Source organism: Miniopterus schreibersii (genome assembly GCF_964146895.1).
Source record: "Miniopterus schreibersii genome assembly, chromosome: 4".
NCBI classification, from domain to species: Eukaryota; Metazoa; Chordata; class Mammalia; order Chiroptera; family Miniopteridae; genus Miniopterus; species Miniopterus schreibersii.
The window spans coordinates 99,848,109-99,870,987 of NC_138105.1; the positions used below are offsets into that span (position 1 = coordinate 99,848,109).

At 57.6% G+C, this 22,879-nt stretch overlaps 1 protein-coding gene across 1 annotated transcript in view; it reads right to left on the bottom strand.

Annotated features, from left to right (window-relative positions):
* FOXK1 (forkhead box K1) overlaps positions 1–22,879 on the bottom strand; it is a gene marked incomplete at its 5' end in the record, with an annotated part of 47,770 nt that overhangs the window by 12,288 nt on the left and 12,603 nt on the right. Inside the window, one exon of the mRNA XM_081137282.1 lies at positions 3,212–3,397. Within this exon, the coding sequence (XP_080993408.1) occupies positions 3,212–3,397 (186 nt within the window). The remainder of the gene's footprint in view (positions 1–3,211; positions 3,398–22,879) is intronic.

Consider the following 22,879-nt stretch of genomic DNA (forward strand, 5'->3'; position numbering starts at 1 on the left):
TCCCGAAATCCCGAGAAGGCCGCGCTCAGGGCAAGGTGCAGAGGAAACGGCTCCAGGGAGGAAACCAACAGCGCGGAGGTCTCCACCGGCAGGGGCCGGGCGGCCAATGGGGCGAGCGGGACGCAGCCACACCAAATTAGGAGACCGGCGGGGAGGGGGCGCAGGCAGGCTGCTCCCGGAAAGGGCCGCTGCTGGGTGCCAGGGCCCTCCCCCAGGCCGGTAGCCCTGGGTGCCCCCCGCACCTCCCGCCTCCGAGAGGGGCACAGCCCCCGCCTCCGGGGAGGACCCCAGGGAGGGAGCAGTGCGGGCAGGGCTGTCGGTAAACACTGGGGCTCCTCCCCTGCGAAGAAAAGGATCTTGGCAGCAAAACCTCAAGGCCGCGAGGTCTCTGACACACTCAGCTCCATTCCAAGGCGGCGTAAGATAAACGGATTCAACACAAATCCTTTCCGTGACACTCAGTTCCGCCCAGAAGTGAGAAGGCCTGTCCCAGAGTCACCACTTTCTCTGCACGTGTTTCACCAGATGAAAACAGGAAGCCAGCCCCTCTGGGCTGCCCTGGTACAAGGACAGAGTGGGGACCAGCAGGGTGGGGACAGTGGCAGCCCCCTGACAGACTCCATCCCCAGGGGCCAGTTAAATATAAACTGGGGGGACTTTCAGAGCAGTGGTTCCAGCGACACCTGCTTGACTCTGCTCAGTAAAACGGGCTTCTCGCCCCCACGGGGCTCTTACCTCCACGAGAACCTCCACCTCCGCCCCCCCCAAAACAGCTCCCGCCAGAGCTCTGCTTGAGGATCTTAACCAGGTGGTTCCTATTTTTATCTGGAACATGACTGGGAAATACATTTATTTTACCAAGTTTTCCAGGTACTCCTGGCTGGTGATAAGTTTGTTGTTAACAATCCAGTCCCGTCTACGCTGACTGCCCACTGAGGGTTCCCCTGGGTGTGGGGAGCACACCACGCCCGTCACGGCCTCAGCAGTGGGTGACGTGCTGGTGACAGTCCCTGCAACGGCTTTGGGCGCTGCCAGGTGGACAGCTTCACTGAGGTGTATTTTCGAGTGTACAGGTCAGCGGTTTGAGTGCACTTACGGAGTTGTGCAACCTCATGACTGTCCAATTCCAGAACACCGCGTCACGCCAGAAAGCAGCTGCAACAGCCAGAGTGGCTCCTTCATCACCAGCCTGGTGGCTACTCACCTACTTCCTGTCCCTGCAGACCTGCCTGTTCGCGCCCGGGGGGTGGTGCGTGACCTCTGTGCAGGCTCCCCTCGCACAGCCCACCGCCTTCGGGATCGTCCACCCTAACCAAGCCTTCGGGGGCTAAACGGTGTTCCGCCGGCAGGACAGCTCACACCTGACGCATCCACGCGTTAGCCGATGGGCTCTGAGCTGTCTCCGCTTTGGGGCCACTGTGACTGACGCTGCTGAGCCCCGGGTGCGCACTCTCACACGGCCTTAGGATCAGTGACCTGCGGGGCTGCGGGCTACACTTTAACATTCTGAGGACCCACCAGGCTAGTTCCAAAGTGGCTGCATCACTTCACTGCCCTACCTTCACCTGTGTGTAGGTTAGACACACGTGGGCAAGTTAGGAGCATTTGCATAGCAAAACTTGATCAGGACTCAAGTGGAGTCTTCACGTTTTACAGGAGACTCAGGTCTGGGCAAACAACGAGAACACGGGCTGAATCCTGGGTCTAGAACAGAGCTGTCATTAGAAACCTGAATAAGCTGAGAAACACCGTCTATGGGGCCACACGTGCGGCTCTCAGTGAGCTCCCACTCGTCACGGTCGCAGTCATGACGAAACAACAGGTGCTGGCCGCACAGAGCTTGGGCTTTGTCGACAACAAAACCAAGGCCAGAGAGGCTGCAGGGACCAGCCCCCACTGTCCCCACTGCCCAGGCTCCCATACTGGGACCCAGGCCTCAGGCTTGAACTATGGGCCGTTTCAGTGCTGTCCCTGAACTCTCTCTGCTGAGAAAGACACACTGACTCACGGGCTCTGGATGAGCCGACTCCAAGTGACTCCGCCAGCAATTCCCACCATGTGACCAACATACCACAGTGGAAACAAAGGCCCAAGTAACACACAGATCACTACAGATGACCAGCATGTGGTTCAGACATGAACCTGGAACAGGGAGGAAATGGGCCGCCTGGGTGCGGCTGTGAATGGAGGAAGGCCCTGTGCCTGGTGACACAGGGACAGCAAACCAGCTATCAGGTCTGCACTTGTGGCTCCCAAAGGTGCCCGAGAGTCCGGGCTGACACTGTTCCCAGGACTCATAGGCCCCACAGAGATGCCCGGAGCTAGGCAGTTCCTGAGGTGCTGTCACCAAATACACACATGGCCCTGGTGGCTTCAGGGTCACACAAGCGCAGTGAAGGCAAAGAAAGCCAGTTTCGTTTTGAAACGTCCTTAGTGAAGCAGTAAACGATTTAGAAATGTATGACACTTTGACCTGCAAATACACATCATCTCACTTTATGACAAAGGGAAGCCAGTGCAGGACTGCCTCGGGGACGGAAGGTGACACTGTCATAGTGCCAGTGTTGTGACGGCCGACAGCTCAGCTTCCTGCACAGGGACCCCTGGGGACACACTTCCCTCTGGAACTGCCCCCAAGGCTGTCACATCTGAGAATGAGACAGTGTGAGGGCTTACAAAGACTACTTCAAAGTATTTTCAATGACTAAAAAATGCCGGTGCTTGCTTTAAAAGGCCCTGATGGCCTGGCCAACGTGCTCAGCAGTTGAGCATTGACCTAGGATCCAGGAGACTGCGGTTCAGTTCCCAGTCAGGGCACATGCCCGGGTTGCAGGCTCGATCCCCAGTGGGGGTGTGTGTGGGGCAGCCGATCAATGACTCTCTCATCATTGATGTTCCTATCTCTCCCTCTCTCTCTCCCTGTCTCTCCCTGTCTCTCCCTCTCCCTCCCTCTCTCTGAAATCAATTAAAAAACCCCAAACATATTCAAAGGCCCTAACAGACTGACATTTCAGACAGCAAAGTGACGAACCAGGTGGGGACCCCTCACTCTGTAGAATTCTCCAGAGGCCTGTGTAAGGAGTCCCTAACACTTCCAAACGTCCACCCAGTCTCAGAAACGCAGCTAACGCTGCACAAGACTCGGCTCGTCCTCTCCTCAGAGGACCAGGTTCAGGAGACGGCCGTGTGCAGGCTCCCGAGGGCTGCTCACCTGATGGTGCCGGTCGGGGAGGGGATGGGGCTGACCAGGCTCCGGAGGTCCGGCTCCGGAATGTGGATCCTCAGAGGGGAGATCTGGGGGTAGAGTGGCCGCAGGGGCGAGGCGGGCGCCTCCTCCTGGTGGTAGAGCGCCGTGAACTGGATCTTGATGGCTGTGCTGGGGAAGCGGAAGGTGCACCTGCAGGGGGAGAGCGCAAGGTTAGGCTCAGAAGGGAACGCACAGAGGAAGCACAACTCAGGGAGGAAGCCCTGGTCCATCGAGGCACCTGGGACCACGTAACTAGACTTCGTGATCACTGTGTGCATGGTGCTAACATCACGTCTCATGCTTTCATTGGGACACTTCCTAGTGCTGACATCAGCTTTCCTCTGACTGTGTGTGAACAGAAGAGACAGAAATATCCCCAAATACCTATGATGTCATCTCCAACGGAGGTTCCCCACAGACAGAGCCACTTCCTGTCCATTATGATCGCTGCTATCATACCACAGGGACTCATTGCCCAGAGAGCACTCGCTGGGAAGCTGAGCCCCATGAGCCATGAGAATGCAGTGATTTTAAAGATGGAGCCAACATGAAGCCGATGGTGTGTGAACAGAGCTGAAGCACTGCCTATGAACATGCCACAAGCACTGGGGGTGGCAGCTGGGCTCAGTCGCAGCAGCTTTCCCAGGCCGGGTGCTGGGCTCAGTCGCAGCAGCTTTCCCAGGCCGGGCGCTGGGCTGTCACAGCAGCTTTCCCAGGCCGGGTGCTGGGCTCAGTCGCAGCAGCTTTCCCAGGCCAGGCGCTGGGCTGTCACAGCAGCTTTCCCAGGCCGGGTGCTGGGCTCAGTCGCAGCAGCTTTCCCAGGCCAGGCGCTGGGCTGTCACAGCAGCTTTCCCAGGCCGGGCGCTGGGCTCAGTCGCAGCAGCTTTCCCAGGCCGGGCGCTGGGCTGTCACAGCAGCTTTCCCAGGCCGGGCGCTGGGCTCAGTCACAGCAGCAGAACCTACCACAACCGATGACTGATGTTATTAGCAAGACAATTTCCTACTGTGATAGTAAGTTTCCAATTACAGTTTAACCATAAACATTTTCCCATTACTGACTGCAATAGCTATTTCAAAAGCATCTCCTGACTCCCTCTTGCAAAACTACCCCGAGGCAGAAGATCTCCTACCTGGTAGGAGAAAACACCAGGAAGCCGCTCAGTTTTAAGCAGCTGTCTCTCTGGGTGCCTGTGGGGTCTGCCAAGTACCTTCCCTGTGATACTTCCATTCTGGTTCAGGGCCTCGCTGGGGTTTAATGAGCATGTTTTGCATTTAAAGCTGTTCTCCCGAAGGTACGCCACGTCTCCCTCAACCCAACCACCGGCAGGCTGGAGATCTCACCCAGCAGCAGAGCCTCCCAACAAGCCAGCGGGACGTTGGCAGGGTGGTCCCTTCAGATCACCACAGAAGTCTGGCCCTGATTTAGAGACAGCAGGCAGTGGGGTGGCTGCACTGGGCTGGGGGCCGGGTTGGGGGTGGAAGTGACTGCCACTGGGCGTGGGGTTTCTTCCTGGGGTGACATAGGTCCTCAAGTCGCATGTGGTGATGGTTGCACACGTTGTGAATATGCTAAAAACCGCTGATCTGAACAATGTAAATGGGTCAGTTGTGAAGTCTTATAGCTCAACACAGCTGCGTCTAAGGAACATTCCGCCCTAAAGCTGCCGCACCGGTCCCTCCTCTTGTTGCTTCCCAAAAGCTTGGGGAAGCAGGGCCAAAGCCTTGGTCCCCAGGAGGGGCCCCGTCACACCAGGTCTAAGCACCCAGGCTGACTCACTGCTGGACCAGTCTGAGCCCAGGTGACCGTCAGGTCCCTCCTTGTCCTTGCTTTGGGACCCACCGCCTGTCCTGCCAACCAGGAGGTTGTCAGGGAGCCACAAAGCCCACTTAGTCTCCATCATATAAAGAAAAAATGCAAAATCAACCACCTGGTTATCCTGAGCTTTGCTCTAAAAGCCAGACCTGAACCCTAACACGTCCCTGGGGTCGGCCGGGGGAGCTGTGGTGCGCAGGCCACACTCCAGGGGAGGACACTCAAGTGGCTGCTTGAAGGACTCTTCTCCGCACCACTTCTCTGGGCAAACCCGCCGCACCACCCCACCCTCCTCACCAGGACGCTGCACGGGGTTCCTGTGCGTCTTTGGTGAAACAGCCCAACAGCGACATTAGATGGATGCACAGCACTTAGCGCGCTGAGCGCTCACTGAAGCTGGCCCGCGGAGGCAGGTGGAAAAGCGCCAGCCCGGCACGTGAAACCCGCAGAGGGCAAAGGGTGCCGGCCCAGCTAAAGGCGCGGACCTGAGACAGACAGAAGGGGTTTGGGAATGGGCTGCGGGGACCTGGGCAAGGTCCTGAATCTAAGGCACCTCCCCGGCCAACCAGAGCCACGCAGCCCAGCCCCCAGCTGCGGTGACAGCAGGCAGAGCACAGGCCTGGCACACAGCAGGTGGCCGAGGGCGTGCGTCCACCTAAAACAGCCCCAGGGTAAGAGGATATTACCGAGACTTCTCTTTTCTCTAAAATGTTCTTTAAATTTTGTTATCATGTCCTTTAAGACATGGAAAACTCTCGGGGAGAAAGAAAAGCTGTTACAGTTTGTGAGGTGTGATGAGTCTTAAAAACCTCGGAACGTGTTAAATCTGGCCCAGCTCTGTCGTGTGGTCCAGCTCGAGGGGAGGGAGAAAGCCCCGGGGAGCACAGGGCCAGCCTGAGGGGTGGGACGTGGCAGCAGGCTGATCAGGCTGAGGAAGGGCTGGCAGTGGCCAGCAGGGCCCGTCCCGCCTCTGTCCCCGCCATCCTCCAGCAGCGTGTTCTCGGCTCCTGCGGCTTTCCTGGGTGGCCTGGGCCCCAAGCAGTTCTGTGACGGCAGGCCTGAAGGGACAGCATGGGCGCCAGTGGCAGTGGGTCTGGGACACTCCACAGGAAAATCAGGCTGTTCAGGAAATGGTTCTGAAAAATGTTTAGCCCTGGCCAGAGCTGCCCAGTGGTTAGAGCTCAGACGCAGAGCCTGACAGCAAGGGACCCACACAGGAGAGCGTCCAGGGAGGGCCCGCGGTCCCTTTCCACATGAAGTCTATCGTACTAACAGAGAAGCCCACCTAGGGCCTGGACGGACAGAGTCCCGCAGAGCTGCAGGCAACGCAGGGTCAGGGACAACAGGGGCCCCCAGACCGTCTTCCTAGGGACATTCATCCCTTTGTGGGGACACAGCAGATTTCAAACAGCCCAGATTTACAAGCTTATAGAACTTGTCAGTCGAGCTTCCAAGTGTTGTTGTTTGGAAAACCAAGTGGGGTAGAAAGTCTGCCACCTCTGGGAAAGCAAACACAGATTTGCCCGAAAAACCAAAGCTGTCCTGGAGGCTGCGGCAGGAGCTCGAGGGCAGAACTGCCAGGGAGGTGTCCCAGCTTCTCCAGTTCAAGGCCAGCTGAGCAGCCCTCAGAGGGCTCCCTACACGGGGCTGACGTGCAGACGACAGACGGGACAGACTGGGCTCCCAGACGGGTCACAGAAACACACTTGCTCCGCACGGCTGACGAGGGACAGCGCCGAGCTTGCATGCGGTGAGCATATCCAGTTCTCTTTTGTCTTTCTGCTCTACTTTAAAAAGCCTGAGTGGCTTAACCTACACAGATCTTACAACGTGGTCCAGCCACAGGATCACCACTGTTCACTAGGCGCCTGTCGCCAAGCACAAGCCACAGCCCTGTCCCAGAGGACTGACGTTCAAGCTCAGCTCTTCCTCTCTAGGGAGCCTTCCCCGATCGCCTGGGCGCATTCCCGCACGGAGCTCAGGGCTCCTCGTGGGCAGGCTGTCGTCCCGACCACACTGCGAGCTCCTGAGGGTGAGGTCACCACCCTGGCCTGTTCCCTGCACACTCCGCACACGCGTGCCCACGCCACCTCCTGTCCCTCAGGAGGCAGACACACATGGACGGGGTGCGGGCGTGAGGCACGAGAATTCCCCACGGGCGCAATGCAGGGTGAGGCCCTGTGCCTCTTCCCACAGAGACACTCTCAGGCTTCTCTGATGCCAGCTTCACTGCAAGGATGTGGAGAGCACGTCTTTGCTGTGCTGGGAGAATCAATCGGAGGAGAACCAAGAACGCTTGGTGCGCAAGAGCGCTGTCCCGGTCAGAGCGCGGAGCTGCTGCTCGAACTGCTCGAACCCTCACCACAGTGATCAAAGAGGCTCCTGTGAAAACAAACCATCTGAGCCAGCCCCGCCCGCTGTCCGGGGGCTGCAGACAGGCCACCTGCAGGGCCGGCCTCTCTGGTGTCCTGGGCCAGGCTGCCATGGGTCCAGGTGGCACTGCGTGGGGGGCTGGAGTGGTCTGTGCAGTGATCGGTGTCTGCCTGCTAACACTAATCTGATTGAAAGACAGTCAGAGGCCAAGATCATGTCCACTGTAGAGAACAGCTCCTCCCTCCCCATATCAGAGGCCGTGGGATTCTCCTGCCACCCTGGCCACCTGAGAACCGCACGTGGAGCCCAGCCTGTTTCCCCAAAGAACTGAAACCCTGAGAGGGCCCAGGAAGTGATCACAGTTGACAGAGATTGAGAAAGCATTTGCAAAGGACGTGGACCTCCAGCTCGGGGCCAGTCGAGGTCACGCCGCTCCCAGCGCCCAGCACACGCCCCACGGTGGGCAGGACGGGACACGTCAGAGCCCGAGTGCACCGCCTGAGAGTGAGAGAAGGCAAAGCTCTGGCCCTCCCTGCCCTTTATTCTCCAGGGCTGCTCTCCTGAAATACTGAGCTGGTTTCATCTGGGCACAGGGGTAAAGACTGCAGGCCCACCCCCGGGGGTCTTAGCAAAGCCGTACCCTTAGCTGTTCTAAGGAGCGTGTGCTGTCTCTGCTACCGCAAATGGAAACAAGGTCTCCTAACGGTGTTCCTGAGAGAGGGGGAGCTAACAACGAAAGTAGCAGCCCCCGCCTTCCAAAGGAACCCCAGCTTTAACTGGGCGAAGCTGACCCAGAGGCCAGGCCCCTGGGAACCGCTATGAATAGGGGCTACGGAGGGTGCAGGGTCAAGGGGCGCACGGGACAGCGGGCACAGTACACAAGGGTAGACCTGGGCAAGCTTCTGCTGGGGCGAGTGCAGAAGGCGGTGCCCCTTCACCCTCCCCACGTCCCCAGGGGTGACCAATGACGAGTGAAGGGAACCTCACGGACGAGCCTCGAAGGAAGTCCCTGCAGAGGGGGACAGGAGCTACCAGGTGAGCATTACTGCCCATCACGCCTTCCTCCCACTTCTCACCGGAGCTGACATGTGATGACGGTGCTCCAGCAACCACCCGGCACAAAGGGGGGCCCCCTGAGAATGGAAGCCTCGTGCTAAGAATGGGGGACAGAAAACCAAAGCCGCCTAGAGAACAGGGCCACGTTAAACAGACACGTGACACACATGCACAGCAAGGCGCAAACCTCTTATCCTTTACATGTTTTGGACAAAACTGCTTGGCTTTGAAAAGCAAGCCGTAGATGCGTTTATCTGCACTGAAGAAAAGCACTGGGGGGCTGCACACAGTCACGGCGGCCGGCTCCCCGCCTGCTCGGTGCCCCGCGAGCCCTTCGCCAAGCCACTGTCCTTTTCACTCACACCAATCAAGGGCCCAAAATACCAAAGGCCCTCAAAAAATTAAAGCAGCAGAAAACACAAGGCCACTGAGTTTCTTTAAAATTAATGGTAATTATCTTGAACAGCTGCCTGAGAGAGGAACCGGAGGGAACGCGCACTTCCTGGCTCTTGCGAGAACTCGGTGTCCGGCGGCACCGTGGCGCCCCCGCCGAGGCAACCAGGACACCCGCCTGCAGGGGCAGAGGCCAGCTCGCAGGCTCAGACAGGGACACGGGGACAGCAGGCCTGCCCGGCTACTGTCTGCTGCTCCCCTGACCACTCCTAGTGTGCTTCCTAGCAAGGGCCCTGGGAGAGGGCCCTTGAAAGAGGTCGGTGTGGCTCATCCAAAAACTAAAAACAAAGCAGGTTTGAGAAGACAAATGAAACCAGTGACGTCGGGCAACGACGACCAACCAGCTCTCAGGCTCAATGGGTCCCTCTGGGTGGAGCAGCACTGACATCATCATAAAGGGACCCGTGTCACCTTCGTGTTGTTGGGTGAGGGAAACTGGGCCCTGAGGGGACGTTTTTTATCCAGGATCATCAGCTGGTGAATGGTGGGATCGGGATCCGAGCCCAGCGCTGCTCTTGGCCGGATCACACGGTCTGAGGGCAGCTGTGCCTGCCGCCCCGGGGGTCCTTGACGCAGATGGCCATACTTTCAACCACGCCATCTCCAGGAGAGAGCTCTGCACCCGAGGCTCTGGGCTAGACGCGGGCTCTTTGGGAGCTGGGCCAAACCACAGGAGAGGGGAAGGACGCATCTGTGCACTGGGTGAGGGGCCTGCGGCCAAGGGAAGGGGGGACAGGATCCCCCAGGCCAGGCTGGGCAGTGGGGTTGGTATTGCCCTCCTTGCTTTACCTCAGGCCAATCCTGTCTCCCTAACACTCCTGGGAACTATATTTCCGAGAGGCCACTGACACTCCCGATGTGCACACGAGCACACGCGCTGTGTTAACAACAAGCCCGGGACACCTCCACAGGCGCCACAGGGCACCGACCCTGTCCACCCCCGGCATGGGGCCCCCTCCCCCGACACGGGGCCTCCAGATGTCCTCCGGCCAAGAATCCAGGGGAAACCTGTTCGCAGATCCCTCACCTAAGGAAATGGCACAGCGACCACCAGAGGCTAAAGTGAGAACCTGGTCCCATCCTCTGGAGTTTCCAGAACAGCAGCTGCTGGGTGGAGAACAGGACGCTCAGCCCCATCTCCTTGGTGTCTGTCTTCTGGCAGCAACAGGAGTGGCATCAAACAGTCACCAAGGCCACCACCCCGTCCCCTCATCCACCCGATCGGTGCTGGCAGGACCTGGCCCTGCACCCGGGGCACAGTCCAAGTTTCCTCAGAGAGGACGGGGCGCTGGGGCGGGGCCTCTGGGACCCAGGCCGCCACTGCTCGCAGCTCCCCCCCCCCCCCCCGGGGAGGGGCTGTGCCACCTCCTGGCTCCTGCAGGACAAAGGGCTGCACTTGAATTTAAATCTAATTTTGAAATGAAAATGGTGTGGATGTCTCACCTTCCTCACTTTTCATCTGTCCCACACATTCCTGGTGCCCCTCACTAACCGTCCAGGGGACTGTCCGATCCGTCTCTTCTGCTCAGTCCACGACAAGCTGCGGTCACCGGGCCTTTTACACACAGTCCCCTGTATCAGGCTGAGCTCCGGGCACCAGTCACAGGGAGAGAACAGACAGGACACCGGGGGCCGTCCCAGGTCCGCTAGACTCCTGTCAGGAGGGTCCTCTGGCAACAGCTCACAGCACTCCAAGTTAGCGGTAAATTTCTTTTTTTCAGGGAAATTTTAGGAAACATTTAAGTATTTCCAGGCTTTTAGTCAACAACTCATACTTCCCCAGATGCTGGGTGGAGCCGCCGCCTGGCATGGGTCACGGTTCTCATCACTGACTCTCCCAGCGGCATCATCCACCAGGGACACGTCTCGGCACCACCTCACCAGGTGTGTCCGCTTGTTTACTTGTAAATCACGTACCTGGTGCTCTCCCCCCGAAGACCCAGGACAAGCACAACACACACACTGCACAGGGAGGAGACCGCACATGGGGACAGTCTGGCGGCTCCTCCAGCACCCCACCAAGTGCTCCCCACGGCCACCCATCCTCATGCCAGCAGGAGAGTCCCCGCAAAGCCCCACGTCAAATCATCCGCTTAGAGAATGTCTAGAGCTCCTGGAGGGAACCACAGACTTGGGAGCCCTGCGTGACCACCCCGCCCACCCTGGATGCCATGCTGTGCCCTCCCTCCTAGCCCCTTGGGCCCTGGCCCAGCTCCCCACCCCCCACCCAGGGCTGGCCTGCTGGTAAGCTCTTAACCACCCCGCCCAGCGAGGCCCATTCGGCACCAGTGGCCACACTGAGACAGGTCCCCTTGCCCCTAACCCAAGCAGGCCCATGCCCCCTCCCGGCACCCCATCCTCGAGGCACCCACACTGTGACCCCTGGTGGTGCGGCATCTTTCCCTCCTCTGCCTCGCCCACCGCCTGACAGCCACCTCCCCGGTCGGGGGTGTCCACACCAGTGACATGGGCAGTGGGGGCTGCCCAGAGCCGCCTGCGGGCCCTAAGAGTAGAGCGAGCCCCACTCTAAAAGGTTCAGAAGCCAGCGCGCTTTACCTCAGCCAGCACGGCCGCTCGGGACCGGGATGGGGCCGTGTCCTGAACTGCCACCTGCCCCAGGAAACGGCCGGGCTGTCCCGGGAGCACCACCTTCCCATCAAGGCTGGGGCGGGGGCTCCACCGCCGTCAGGGCCACAAAGCCACAGGCCGTGGAAAACTCGGGGGGGCTTTCCATCGCTTCAGCGCTGCCTCCTCGCCCAGGGCCGGGGCCTTGGGCTGCTAATAACGACCACGCTGGGCTCTGACAGCCCCCTGGGCAGCAGCGGGCGCAGCGCCCGGCACGCACAGCAAAGGTTCCTCACCGAGCAGAGACCCCACAGCAACGACGGCAACAGCAGAGCAAAGGAAAACCGCCCCAGAGACAGGCACGCCTGTCAGGGGGAGACTGACAACACTTCACTGGAGACGTGCCACAGTTTTTACGACATTCTGACGATCTGCCCGATCCTCAGGAAGGACGTTCAAGCGAGTGGGACGAGGTGGCACCCCTGACGGAGGCTGGAGACTCGCGGGGGCTCACTGAGGGCCTGAGCCAGCCACGCACCACGGTGGAGACACCCCCCCCGGCAAAACACCGAGTGTCCCCCAACAACTTCCCCACCGAGGACCAGGGGACACTAGGGCCAGCACGGTCAGGCGGGCCTGGGACGCGTGTCCCCCGGGCGCACCCTCAGCGCCTGGGAAGGCCGCCCGGGAAGCATTAGGGGGTGTCCCCCTCCGCCCGCCAGAGCAGTGTCAGGAGGGCTAAGGCGAAAGATGCAAATAAGACCCGAAGCCTCCACCCGCTGTGCCGGCCGTCCCGGGACAGTAGGAAGCCACTCGCCGCACTGGGAGGAGGGTCTCGAACAGACGGGGTGCCACACACCAACGCGGGGCGCAGGCGGCAGGGCTCTGACGAGGGTTTTAAAGCACCCGCCACACGGGCCTTGTGAGCGATCACAAGAGACAGTCCTGGTGAGAAACAAGACAGTCGCACACTGCGGGAGTCCCTCAGGCTGTCACGGCACCAGCCGGGGAGACGGGGGAGCGGGCAGGGTGGGGACGCGCTCGGGGAAGACACGGCACAAAGCGGCCCAGATGGGGAACAGAGGCGGAGCGACAAGGTGAGCAAAGCCCCAAGAGGGTTAACCCAGAGACAGCCACGCCGACCTTCGAAACCGAAGACACAGACGTCCAAACGCAGCCCGAGAGAAAAATGAAACCGTTCCAAACTCAAAGTGGTTCCTGGGAGCCGGGGTTTGGGGGAGAGTCTCAGGACACCGAAAGCATGACCCATGAAAGAAAAAGTCGTCAGGCTGAGCCTCATCAACACGTACAGCGAAAGGCCTGCCCACGGACGCAGACAAGCCTCAGCCGGGAGAAGGCACGCGCGAGCCAACGAGGGACAAGGACCTGTCTGCAACGCGTAGGGTCTCGCCACTCAGCAGCAGAACACACAGTTCAGTCAGCAAAGGACAGGCACAGGCTGTTCACCGAGGGGGACACGGAGGCGCACGCAGGAGAAGACGCGATGCCGCCGTCATCAGGGAGAGCAGAGTGCAGGCCGAGGCCGAGGGGCTGCGCGGGCCGTCAGCACGGCCCAGGAACGCCAGTGACGCCACCTGCCGCTGGCGAGAGGGTAGGGAAACGGATCCCTCGTGTGCCCGTGGGTGGTGGGAATGGAAAACGGCGGTTTCTTAAACTAAACCTGTGCCACGGATACAAGTCAGCAACTGTCCTCTGGGCATGTGTCCCCGAGACGTGAAAACTGTCCACAGAGAACCCAGATGTGCCTGTCGCAGCAGCTTTATGGGTAACAGCCCCAAACTGAGTGGGTGGAACTGAGGGTGAACCTCCACCCAGCGGAACATCACTTACCCAGCAACAAAAGGGATGACCTACTGTGAACAGAGCTGGACGAGGGCGGGACACCGAGTCTGGGAAAAGCCGAACTCAAAAGGTGTGTGTGACCCACTCACATAACACCCTCAGAACGACCAACGAGGGAGATGCCGGTGTGTGTGTGACTGTCAGTGATGGTGGGACAGCTGTGTAACCTGGTGGCGTGGTGGTTACACAGATTTGCACGTGTGGTCACAGGACAGCCACACAGCTTCCTGGTTTGATGTCCGACACTCACTAAGGTACAACCCGTGAGGGAGATGCGTGAAGTACACAAGGCCTCTCCCAATGTATCTGCAACTTCCTGTGAATCTACGATTATTTCTAAATCAGACGCGTGCCCGTGGAGCTGGGGCCGCGTGGAAACCACGGTAGTAACAGGCCTCACGTGGCACTCCACCACCCTGGACCATGACGTGTCCTCTATTTCAAAACTGAACTACCACTTAGAGGGAGTGTGTGCTCACCGCCAGGTCATCCACAGAAAACGGGTCTGCAGACATTTATCAGAACGAGACGTGGGAAAGGAAAGATGCTTCATAGTCCACTGCATTCACGACAAGAAAATCCTCCACTTGACAAAACCCGAGGTCAAGACTCAGACACCCTCGACTCCAGGCCGTGGTCCTCACACCCTGGAGGAAGTCCAGCTGCTCCACAGGGAACTTGGACACCTGAGATAACTAAAAATATGTTGGCACAGTGACATTTTAGAACCGAGTGCTTCCTTTTATAGACGGAGACACAGATTCCCAGAGAGATGACAGGGCTGCCCAGGCCCGGCGGGAGGTGGGGCAGGTGTAGGTGCAGGACCCCCCTCGGAGCCAGGGTGTTCCCATCACAGCACACACCTGCCTTCACCCGGACAGGTGCTTCACTGCTAACACCTGACACAAGCCAACAACCAGCCTGTGTGTGTGTGTGCGTGCGTGTGTGTATGTACATGTATATGTAAAATCAAGCAATCAGCTTGAAACAACTCATAAATCCATAAGGTGCAGAGGGCCAGCGCCCACCTCTGTAGGCAGCTCTGGGTCTGTAAGCAGAAGGCTGACCCTGTGCAGAGGCGACTGAAGGACCAGCCCGGCGCGCGGAGTGCGCGCTTATTACTGCACATGCCAGATGGGGACAGAAGGAACATGCAGGCTTGGGTCCAGGCCGATGGACTGAGCTGTGGTCATCTGTGAATCTTACATGGTAGATGTCACTGCCACCCATCCCTGCAGGAATGAGGGGGACCATGGCTTCCCACAAACTCTGCAGAGAGGCAGCATCCTTCCCTGGGTCCTCTGACCCCAAATCCCAGGGCATAGGGTCCAGGTGGCAGGTGCCAACCTCCACCCTGTGCCCAGCAGCTGGGAAGCCTTTTTGCTGCGCTGTTTTCCCTACTTTTCTGTCTCATCAAAGAACCCGCTGAGGGTGGAGCTCGCTCTCTGCAGGAACTGCAGCGAGGACCTTCCAGAGCCTGGCTGTGAGCTGGCCGATGTCGCCCTGACCACAGGCGCTGCATGTCCACTGGCAGGACCTCATCCTGTCAGTCACCCACAGTACTGCCCAGCACCCTTGTCATTCACTCCAGTCTGGGCTCCGTCAAGTCAAAGCTAGCTGTTGCTAAACAGGCTTCCCCCAGGGGCGGCAGGCATCCGCCCGGGCCCCGGCCAGAGCAGGAGGAGGGCTGGGCAGAGCGGCGGGCAGAGAGCTCACAGGGACTGTACCTGCGCCCCTGCCCTGAGGCCTCCGCACCTGCCCAGGTCACCCCGAAGCCTGACACTAACAGCCCCATCCGAGACGCACTTGGCCAGCACGCTAAAGCCACATTTAGGATCTTCCCTTGGAGTGAAACGTCCGGACCGACTGAAACCCTCTGCATGTTTTCTGCACTGAAGAAAACCAGGAACTCGGCTGACCCGACAAGCCAGCCTCCACACCCATGGGAGCCGGGCTGCTGCTTCCCACGGGCTCTGTTCTGCTCCAGGGGAAGGCAGACACGGGCAGTTATGCGTTGCACCTGCATGGCATGGACCTTCTGGGAGGGACAGGAACACACGTGCTGATCACCACTCTCTCTGGAGAGATGGAACTTGGGTGGGAAGACCCTGACTTTAATTTATGCTCCTCCTATACAAGAAACCAGAAATGGATGCCTGGGAGGCGAGCCAGGTGCGGACCACACACCCTTTGAGTTTTGAAATTTGAGAAGGTATCACTTTCCAGAAAATATTTAAATCCAAATTTGAAGATGTGCCCTAAAAAGAAAACAAAGCACACCTACTTTTACAGACTAAGGTAATGGACCCAGATCCTACCTGGGCCGTCTCGAAGATGGGGGGAGAGGTATGGTTTCTCCTAGAGCCACAGTAAGGCTCCCTGTCCTGCCCACGGGAACGTGACAAGACCTGGGAGTCCCCTGTCAGTGCTCACACCTGGAGGGCTAAACAGCATCCTGAAGATGAGCGAGAAGTCAAAGGACGCGGCCACAGCATCTCTGTCCAGGAAGCTGACCTCTCATGGGCCACACTGTCCCTGGATCTCACTCCACCTGTTTCCCTGGTCTCCCCGACCCTCCTCCAAGGCAGGGCCTGGCACAAACAGAGCTGGAATGATTACATAAAACACTTCCACTGCTTTAAGCTTACACTATGGGCTACAAACAGTTACGCACCTTCTCTGTCGATTATTTAAAAATCTAACCAGCAAATGAATAGAGCAGAAAGAGACTTTTTTTAAGCCACAAATTTACTTGGACAAATTACCTGAACAAGGTCTCAGATTATGAATCTAGATGTGACACTTATCAACCAAAGGGGGCCAGGGACTGGGCTGCCCCTTAAGTATTCACCATTTTCCTCCCTTTTTACCATAATTTAAAAATAAAACCTTGTTCAGAGTTCCGCAGAAATCACAGAACTATGAGCACAATTTAAAAATGAATGTCATCTCTCATCAAGTGGAAACAACCAGACGGAGAGATGACTCAGCCTCCCAGCCTCCGTCCACCTCAGCCCCAAGTGTCAACAAACCCTGCCCGCTGTTTGAGCAGCGTTTAATCATAAATGGACGGGGTGCACTCGGGAGCATAAACAGAACCGAGCGTCACCCGAGACAGGCACGGTCGGCAAGGTGGGCACAGACCCCGGCGAGTGAGGAGCCAGGGAGCTGGTTCACCGAGTCAGACAGACACGACTACTGCCAGGAAAAGAGGAATGTGCGCAGCTGGAGCAGTGGGCAGACTCTGTCCACTGAGGGCTCCTTCCCAAGGAAGTGTGGAGGCAGACAGGTAGCCTCAGACACCTTGTGGAAACACCGATTCCTGGAGGGTAAACAGTCAACCTGAGAAGAACACGTTGCTCCCTTCTCAGGGGAACGGGCCAGCCCTCTGGACTCTTCACCGCCTCCGACCGTCAACACGACACGCAGAGTAGATGCCACCTTACAACTCTCGCTCCGTTTACACTTAGAGTAGCCATGCTTCTTTAAAAAACATGTTTTTATTGATTTCAGAGAGAGGGAGGGAGAGGGAGAGAGAGAGAAACATCAACGATGAGAGTCACTGATCGGCTGCCTCCCGCACGCCCCAACCGGGGATCAAGCCCACAACCCGGGCATGTGCCCTGACCGGGAATTGAACCACAATCTCCTGGTTCACAGGTCGACACTCAACCACTGAGCCACGCTGGCTGGGCGAGAGTAGCCACGTTTCTGAGACAGGAATCGAATGAAGGTCAGAGTGAGCAACCTCGAGCAGTCACAGCCAGCGGGATGCAGCCTGGCCATCGGGAGCGGCACATGGCCCTCATCTCCCCTCTCCTCCCGTCTTACATGTAAGGGCAAATAAACCAAGGAGATAATACCAGATAAGCACAGATGCCTGCCTGGTTTCGGACAATCGCCCACATCCTTCCCCTCACGTCTCCTGGCACTGGCTCCGAGGCGGCTCAGTGCCCCCCAGCCCCAGCCTCCCCCCACCCACTCATCTTGTTTCCTGGCATCTGGGCTCTGCTGGCTTCTGCGTGGAGTCCCTGCCCCATTCCCAACCTTCGTTCCCATTAAGCCAAGTCCGACTTTGTTCAAGGTCAAGCTCGTGTGTATCCGTCCCCAGTCTGCACACCTGAACGTTACTTCCTGATGGCCCTGCATGGGAGCCCTGCTGGGCACAATCCAGCACTGTGTGACCCGGGGAAGGCCGTCGACCTCTAAACCCAGTCCCCCTCTGTGAAGTGTGGCAACGCCATTCCCGCCCTGCGGGATCACGGTGGGACTGCAGCACAGGGGGTGTGCCAAGAGCCAATCTATACACAGTTGTATCACCATCATCCTCAATTCTCCTACAGGCTCGTGTACAGGTCTTTTCACACCACGTGGCCACCGGACAACAACCATGTGTGGGCTGCTGCTGACCGCTCACGGCGTCGCTCACCTACTCGCAACCCCTCCGGCGTGCCCGGCCAGCACACCCTTCCACGCTCCCCACCTGCCCAGATGTCTGAGGTCTACCGAGAGGGCCATGCCTTCCTTCCCCAAGGGACCCCTCCTCGAAATCCACATCGGCCTTCTCTGCTAGCTGCTCCCCAAAACCCACTCTTCTGTTTGGGGCACACAACTAAATGACACTTCCCAGCATCCTCCTGTGCAGTGGCGCGTGCCACGGAGACAGGTTCTTGCAGAGGGAATGTGAGTGGAGGGACAGGAGCTGTTTCTGGGCCAATGCGTTGAGGAAGGGCATGTGCCCGCTCCCTGAATCCTCCGCTAACCCCGTGGCCCCCAGGGAAGGAGCACTTCCTTCTGCATTGCCACAGGAGCTGGTTCCTGGTGGATCTGTCGCTACACCCAGCCTCCCTGATACCACATGACACGTCGCGTGAGCGCTGGGCCTGGACCTCTGCTTCACTGAGGCTGCCCTGGGCACAACCTCCCGGTGCAGGACTTACTGCCAAGGAAGAAACCGTCTCAGGTGTGGCATCATGAGGAGACTCCCGTGTTAGTAGACAGAGCAGAGGACTCAAGGTCAGGAGTTGTGGGATGAAGTCCCAGCTTTGCCACCTGTAACCCACAGATCGGGGTCCCTAGAGCCCTCCCTCGGTAGCTTGAAGCTCCCTGCAGCTAATGAACTGTGACAGGTTCCCCCCACCCCTGACGGCTGCTCCCTGGGTAACATGGACTGATCAATGCACTTCTCTAGGAAGGATGAACCACATGGCACAGCGAGAGGTAACTCCAGGAATGAAGACTGAAACGGGAGGAGTCAGGCCAGGGCACTGTGCTAATTCCAAGTGGGGAAGGTAGGTGGCCTGATCCAAGTTCAGTCTCTATTACCAGCAGCCTGGGTGATGCCAACCACCTGGGCAGACCTGTCTCCCACTGCAGAGCCCCCCCCCACTCCACCCGAAGCCATGCACCTGGCCACACCCACCTGTCCAAAGCCCACACTAATTGCTTTGTTACAAGTATAAGACGGTTCCCACACTCCACCCATAACCTGTAATACATCACGGGTGGACACCACTGTATCTGAATCACTGTAAATAAATCCAGCCACGCAGGCAGAGCCTGAGGAAGGAAACCCACTATCCAGAACTTCCCGGAGGCCTCCCAATCCAGAGAGGCCGGTGTCTGCACTGTGACAGATGAGGAACCCAAGCCTCCAGGAGGCAGGTCATCGGACTCAGGGATGGCGTTCACTTCAGCCCTCACCTTCCAACTCCTCAGATGAGCAAACAAAAAAACTGAATTCTTTTAAAAATGTTTGCACAGTAAAATCCATAAAAACTGCTGCTGAATCAACTCACCACATGCAGTGTAATTTTAAAAGGTAACTTCTTTTGTCTGTTCTTTCCTCAGCACCAGAATGCTGACACCACGGGGCCGTCCTCCGGGAGCTGCTCACTGTCACTACGGAGCGGGCGTCACCATGCCCCACGCCTGCTGTACAGGTGAGCAGTGGGAGGACTCAAGGGGCAGCTCCAGGTGCTCAATGTCAGGAGTCTCTGTCACACTGTGGAATTTCACTGCCCCAACATCCAAACCCAAGGCACAATACGCAATTTGAAATTATCATCATGTGAATTAAACTTCACTATGGCAAAATCTGTTCACAGTTTCACCAAAGCTATATTCTGAAACTAGACCCTTCCAATGCCTGGCACACCACACGATGTGGGCACCAGAGCCTACACCCTGCCCCGGCTCTGCAGGAGATGTTCACGTTTGCAGACAAGAGCAGAGTTCTTGGGGAAGGTCTGTGGTGCCGCATGGGGTCAAGTCCCAGACAAGGCCCTCACTGGGAGGCGGGGCGCCCCCGAGGCTGCCCAGAGATGGCTGCCCACAGCGCGCCGCTCAGCCTTCATCACCACCACACAGGTACTGAGCACTGTCAGGTGCCTGGCCCTCTACAGGGCCACAAACTATGATTTCCCCTAGGAGACAGGACTGCAACCTGGGCAAGGAGACAAGTAAACACAGCGCTGTAGATGCTGCTGAAGAGAAGTGGAGATGAAAAGGAGCCACGGTCAAGGGCCTCACCCAGACCCAGTAACACAGCACCAGGCAGATAAGGCCGAGGGGGCCTCCAGGAGGCGAGGAGTGGGAAGGGCATCGGAGGCCACGACAGGCACACATAAACTGCTGGGGACAAGGGGACCTGGGCCCCAATGTTAACAGCCACCGAGTGCTCCTCTGGTCACTCCCAGGAGTCCATGCTCCCAAGGGCCTCTGTTCTAGGAGCTGCGTCTCACAACCCCTGCAACTCCCCGAGAGGAAGAAGCCAGGAGGAGCAGGCCCCCCCAATTCCCCGAGAGGGAGAAGCCAGGAGGAGTGGGGCCACCCCCAGCACAGCCAGCACTAAACCCTCCTAGGAGACTGGAGGGCGGGCCACGCCTCCCTGTCAGCTGACCTGGCTGCCCTGGCTCCACCACAGGAGTATTTGGGAGAAAATTCTTTACCAGATCATACAAAAATTGATGTTAATACCACTTGGGGAAAACTGCTATATTGGTCACCTTTGTTCTTGTTCTGTCACAAAATCCCACACAAAACCGACCAAGTAACTGTGGATGACTTAAGGTCAAGTGGGATTTTAACCGAGGCGACCCTTCCCCAGGGCGTGGTCTCGCTCCCTGGGATGTACCTGCAGGCCAGTCTGCCCCAGACGGCAGGCACTGCTGAAACCAGCTGGACCAGTCCGGAGGTGCTGCCAGTTTTCCCAGGGGAGGCCGGGAGAATCGCTGGCAACCAGCTGATGTTTACATAGCAACAGGACTGCTTTAGAGACCTCTCTGCCTCCTGCAGAAAGCCCCAAACAAAGCACAGGACAGCGGAATCAGCAGCGAGTGGAGTCTGAAAAGGCCTTTATTTGGCTTAAGACTCAGGCCTTCAAAGCCGCAGAGCTCAGATCCAGGAAAGTGGAGCCCAGGCCAGAGGACACGCCCTCAGTCAATCCCAAGAGCTGCCCGGCAGCTCTCCCTCCATTCATCAGAACTGGGAGAACGTGGGAAAAACTGAGCCCCCTTGGCAAACAGGCGCTCACACCCGTCAGCCAGAGGAAGAGCGTGGCACTCGGGGGCACAGACGGGGTCGGTGAAGCAGCCAGCAAACAGTCAGAGGGAGGTAAAGAAGTAATTCCACGGCCGCTCCGAAACCCCACTGGCGCTGGACACACTCCCATATCTGAGTATATTTTAGTGCGAGAAGAAACTGTCCATTTGGGGAAACTGGGCCATAAAGCAGGTTAACAGAGCTGAATAGCGCACGTGGAGAGGGCGGCTTAATTGTTATGTAAATCGCATCGCCAGTCCCAGGATTTCTCCCCAAGGCCTATTCATCAGGACAGTTTTCTCTGAAATAAAAACGAGCCAGACACTCTGTGCGGTGCCCACCTTCCCCGCCAGCCAGCTCCATGCCCTACATTCCCAGCAACACGTCTCCGAGGGTTTGTGCAGCCTATGTCCACAGTGCTTGATAAAAAACCATGAACACGGTACACACACATTACAGGAAACAGGGAGAGGGAAACGTCATCGTTCCGAGTCTGGGCTGGTGTGCCCCCAACTAGCTGGCCCCACCCCGTCACCGCCCACAGGGTCTGTGCCTGGGCCCACGGGGCACCTACTCTCCCTTACAGTCTCAGGCAGGAAACCCTCAGGTCCAGCTCTCATCTTTACAACGAAACGGCAACAGTTCAGTGAAGGTGTAAAGTAGTTGAGCCCTTTCCTCATGAGATTTTGCCACGAGCTGTTGTGTTATTTGTTCAGTTTCAATAAAATTATTTGTAGATCCTGCAAAAAAATTAAAAAGTGCTAGGAACAGCTTCCCCAGGGAGCTCCCCTGGGAAGAAAGGGCCCTGCAAACGGGTGTGTGTGGGCTGGGCAGCCAGGCCAGGGTGGCGGGGGGCTGACCTCGGGCCAGCAGGACCTCGCCCTGACCACACTCTCCCTGACGACGTTCCGCCCTGTGCAATGTCCAGCCAGGTGCATCAGGACCCTCTAACATGCTCCACCCTGCTAACAACTCAGAACAAGTAGAGAGCTCAAGCGGTATCTGATCCGGTGCACGGGAATTCAGCCCAGGAGAAGACGGTGGGAGGTTCCTTCCGGAGAAGAGCGAACTGCAGGCCGAGCAGTGGGCAGGGAGCCAGGAGCAGCCCAGCCCCCCAGGCCAGGCCACAGCGTTCGCAGAGCCCAGCGGGGTCCCCTCCCTTCTCTTTAGCCTTCAGGGCAGAGAGTGCCGCAGGTGATCACCTCACCCAGGAGGCCCAGCGACACTAACCTACTCCTCCTCTAACCGACATTAACATGAAAATGGTGCTGTCAAGTCCCAGTGGGGGGACACCACAGGCAGCTGTGAAATCCCGTGGTTCCAGCAAAGTGCCTGCTTGGGCTAGTTTTCTTTTTTAAGGAAACAAACACAGGAAAACACCAAGTGGCAACAGTCAGTGGTCATCCCTGCGGAGTGGAGCGACATGTGGTGTCTCCTTGCCACGTGTCTGTATTTTCCATAAGCACCGAGCTGCATGTATAACACCAAAAAGTTTGAAATAATAAAGATTATATAGAAATATAGCAGAAAAGCTAAAGTGCACTTTTTTCCTGCTTTCTCTTAAAAATTGGTTCCTCCAAAAACAAATGACACGGAAGAATTTTGACCTAAGAAAGTCAGAGACTTGGAGCTGATAAGATGAGCTCCCAAACAAGCTTCGGAACCCAAATGCCCAACTTGTGGCGACTGCCACATTAGTACTGGGAGTCCTCAGGAACTGTCATTTTGGAGCTCTCCAAAGATGACCCTCTACTCCAGGAGTGGGGAACGTCCTTCCCCCGGGCCATATACGGTTGGAGAAAACATTTGGTCTGGCTCTGCCACAGGCGAGAGAGACTCAGAAGTCAATAAATCTAGCAGCTTTTTTCATAGCTAACTTTTAAGTTGACAATTTTGCATGGCCTGTGAATGACGTTATAAATATCCAATTGGTCCTTGGCAGAAGAAAGGTTCCCCACCCCTGCTCT